This window comes from Euphorbia lathyris, chromosome 7 (genome assembly GCF_963576675.1).
Source record: "Euphorbia lathyris chromosome 7, ddEupLath1.1, whole genome shotgun sequence".
Classification (NCBI taxonomy): domain Eukaryota; kingdom Viridiplantae; phylum Streptophyta; class Magnoliopsida; order Malpighiales; family Euphorbiaceae; genus Euphorbia; species Euphorbia lathyris.
The window spans coordinates 57,514,628-57,519,050 of NC_088916.1; the positions used below are offsets into that span (position 1 = coordinate 57,514,628).

General features: G+C 35.0%; 1 protein-coding gene across 1 annotated transcript; it reads right to left on the minus strand.

Moving 5' to 3' along the window:
* LOC136200416 (uncharacterized) lies at positions 1–897 on the minus strand. Its single transcript, XM_065990799.1, has one exon. It carries the CDS (start codon positions 895–897, stop codon positions 199–201), a length of 699 nt encoding a protein of 232 aa, XP_065846871.1. The 3' UTR covers positions 1–198.
* Positions 898–4,423: the final 3,526 nt, after the last annotated feature.

Below are 4,423 nucleotides of genomic sequence, written 5' to 3' on the forward strand. Positions count from 1 at the left end.
AACTACTAATGTTTTAGTTTTACCAATAATTAATATCCAGACCATACTGTGGAGTGATACAATGAACTCAATTCGAAAAAATACTGTAGAAAATGGAAAAACCAAGTAATTTCCATCAACATTGCCCCTCTTCTTCTGTACACATTCAATCTATTTCCATAAATCCCCAAATAGATTCATTCCAATTTCTTCCATGGATCACTCTTCCTTTTCTTCCATAACAGCAAAATTCTCATCTCTCAATACCTTCTTTTTACTTGCAATGAATCTCTCAATTGTACATCTGAATTCATCGTTGTTCATATCCTCCATCGACTTTATCGCACCGGCCAAAACCAGTTCTCTTCCGTTTTCCGTCTCCGATCGCAGCAGAGTCCGTGATTTCTTCTTCACGGTTGTGTATTTCTCCGATTGTGTTATCCTCAGACGAATCTCCTCATCCTTAACAACCTTACAATTCTCTTCCTCCGGAGCTGATTGGGCATTCTCGCAAACAACAATCTGCTTATCCTCAATCTCAATTGCCGCTGCTTTTGTTTCCTTGAGGGTGGAGGTGGAGGAAAGTGAGACGTAGTGATCGTAAAGATCAGGCTGAGATGCGGCGGCGGCGTCCTTGTTTGAAAGATAGTAGATAATGAAAATAATAGCGTTGATTAGGAGAAAAACGTAGATTTTGCGGTTTAAAAGGGAGAAATAGGCGGAGGAAATTTCTTTGAGGACTGCAAAATAAGGATAGGAGCAGAGAAGAGCCAAGGCAGTGATCAGGCGGTGGGAATAGGAAATATACGTTCTGTTTCTGTTGTTGGTTGTAATGGCGTCGGCTTTCTCAGCCTTGACGGAGTCGAATTCGAAAGAAGACATTTCTGAGAATCGATATGATGAGGAAGAAGAAGACATTGGTGCTTGTGGAGATATATTGGCGGGTATTTATAGAAGTGAAGTTGCTTTCATTATTTTATTTGTACACGGAAGTTTCCATAAATCAAAATATTACTACCTCCATTTCATATTACATGTCTTTCTAGAGACTCTTTTTTGTTTCATATTACATGTCATTTTATATGATCAGTACACGTTAAGTCATCTTTTTTTCTACTATAAAACGCGAGTTTATAAAAATTAATTAGAATAATGAACCTATTATAGAATAAATAAATAGTGGAATCAATAAATAAGGGGCAATGTCTTTTCTCTAATATCCTTAATTTTTATACAACTCTCTAAAACGACATGTAATATGAAACGGAGGAAGTATTATTTTTTCACCTGCTCATTTAAAATTATATTTTAAGCATGGCATATAATTATTTTACAAAAATAAGTCAAATTATAATTTTCAACTAAAAATTTAATTTGATTAATTACCTTGCAACTTAATAATTCAATTTATTTCATTTTTTTTTACAATTTCACCATTCAATATACAGTAAAACCTCTGTAAATTAATACTCGATAAATTAATAAACTCTTTTAAATAATAATTTCTTCTGGTCCCGACTTGATCCAGTTCAAAAAATGATCAATTTTAATAAATTAATAAGATAATAATGTTCTGGAACAACCCTTTATAAATACATTATATTATTACCTCTATAAATTAATAATTTCTCAAATACATGTGCGAAATATATATAGATAGACACACTTATGATAATTTAGCAAAATACGAATCCATAGTATTTTGTTTTTTCTTGAAATTGAAATCTAGTTGAAATCTATAGTACTATTCAATTATATTTTATTTCCTAAATTCTAATTTTATATTTTTGTGTTTAATTGCCAAACATATTTTGTCAAAAAGAAAATCCAATTATAGTTTGACTAAAATTTCGATGAAAATTTTCAAAAATATTATATAGGACACTTAAGGATATATAAAAAACAAAATTATCATAATAAAAAAATTAAAAATTCAATAGCAATGTGCATATAATAAATTTGGTGGCTGAATTTTAAATGAATTATAGTTAAGAGTATGGTATTATTTTTATTTTGGCTAAACTTTTAATTAGGCCCTCCCAATAATAGGATTTTAATGATTAAGTCTTTAATTATTTATTTTTTAGATTGAGCTCCTAAATTTTTACAGTTGAGTCCCTTACTGATAGTTTTATTGGCTAAGTTTTTGGTGAAAGGCTCAATTTGTATATCATGTCTGTTATTATAACCAATTTTACTAGTATTTTTTTATTATTTCTTTTTATATATTAATTTTATATATATATTAATTTAAAAGTGAAATTCTAAATTCAATTAATTTTTAAATCATATTGTTTAAAGTGAGAAACAAAAAGTCATTGAAAGACGAAGCCTCAAAAGGTTTGAAATGCTCACTAAACCTACTGGTTTAGTGTTTTGTTAACTAGTTGTTAAAGCCATCTAAAATCAATCGTTGTCGAGTCAGTTTGTGCCACCAGGATAGTCCAACCACCTTGGGGTAGTCGATTTTCTCTTCGGAGACGGCTGGTGGCCTACTTCGAGAGACCTTTGGTTCTTAGAGTCGGGGATGTTTGCCCTTTTTTAATCGAGGCCGGCGGCCCCACTTTTTGGTGCCTCCAACATCATCCTTTGGGGCGATGGCCTCATGCCTCGGGGCCGTAGGCCATGTCCTTTGGAGCCGACAACCCCATTTTTGGGTGGAGCCGGCTACATTCCTCGGGATTGCCAACCCCGTCTTTCGAGGCTCCTTTGCCAAGACCTCATTTGAGGTTATCAATGGCAAAGAGGGATGACATTTTCAGTGTTCTTAACTTTGAGGCTACAGATATTGTGGATTAGACCATTAAGGACAATATTACAATTGCTTAACTTCCCTAACCTCTCGCAAAAATATTCATGTAGATAAGCATAATAGCATGAGGCAAGAACCTTTTTTTTTATCTATGCAAGTGGACAAGTAAAAATCTAATGTTAGTTTAAAGACTTACTCATTGTCTAATGAGTTTTATTACCTAGTGTTGGTGGTTGTGTTGTTTGCTTGAGAAATCGATCAATGAGGCCCTCTTCGACCATTTTGTTCACATAATGGCTAGTTGTTTACAGTCTTTCAAACCTCGACTTTCACTTTTTTGGAATTCATTATATGGGAATTGCTTTAGTGCCCAAAACACTTAGTTTCATAGGCTAATCAATATGATGTCGTGTTCTTTCTACCTAATACAATACCTCCTTCTCGGGGACATTTAAAGGAACAAATCAAGTGTAGGGCACTCCTTAATTCGTTTTTTATCTCCCTCAAGTCGATTGTGGTGTTTTGGAACATTTTCTAACGGTTTGTCCATGATTAGGGTTAAGGTGATGTTCATCCCACCTTAAAGTCTCGGGCTCGTTGCATTAAGTTTAGGAAGGATTAGGGCCGTTGTGTGGTGAACATTTTAGATAAATATATTCTTCTATAGTTGGATGTCATTGCATCCACTAATACATCGAAATTGAGATGCCTAACCATAATATCTCTTCTAGAATCGTTCCACCTAAATCTATAGTGTTTTTACTCGACCTTAGACGAGGTAGTTAAGATCTTGCATTGTTTTGTGGTATGGTATAGAGGTGATGAAATGTTGGGTAAATTCAAATGATATTTGGTTAAATCTTTGGATTTATTCGATCGGTAGTTGTTCGTACCAGTAAGTTGTTGCTTCCTTCAATGTGGTAGGAAATCATTGACACATGACAACATCATTTGCGGTCGTGGTGTCTAGTAATTTTTGGAATTTCTTGATGTGGACGGTGGGTTCTCCTAGTCCCTTATAATCCTTTAGTGAGGGATATTTGCAGCCTCGTCGCATGGGCTTGTCGAGGATATGGGGACATAAGGGAGAAATAGTATTTTTAACCGTTGTGATTTGGACATCAATACTCGTGTCCGTCATGGAATTTTTAATGAGTTAGTTTATCTTTTTACTTATGAGGTTGAGCATATCTTCTTTGTCAAAAGAGGCTTGCATAGACATTTTGCTACACCGGCGGGTGGTCGATCATCGAGGCGTAGGTCGGGGGTTCACCTTATCTAATGACTCCTTCCAACTACTTTCTTCGAAAGGGGCCAAAGATGATCTAGACTGCTCATGCCAATATTTTCATAGGTCTCCTTCTTGGCCTCTAGACTGTATCTTGTGATCTGAAAGCCTTGATATGCGAGGTGCATCCTTATTCGAGCAGCATTGAAGGAAATTGCATAGGGTGTGATGTCTGGTGGAGTGTTCTACAGAATTTTCCTATGGAGAACTGCCTTTTAGGCTATTTAAAGTTATGTTTGCATACACACATCAACGACATGCTCACCTTTCAACTCATTCATGGCCTTCTGGATTGTTTCCACACTATATATGAGCTGTTTAGTTATTCCGTTGAGAAATTGTCATCATTATGGGCCCAGGGAACCCAAACATTAATCTAAACGTAGATCTAATTTTAGTTTGAT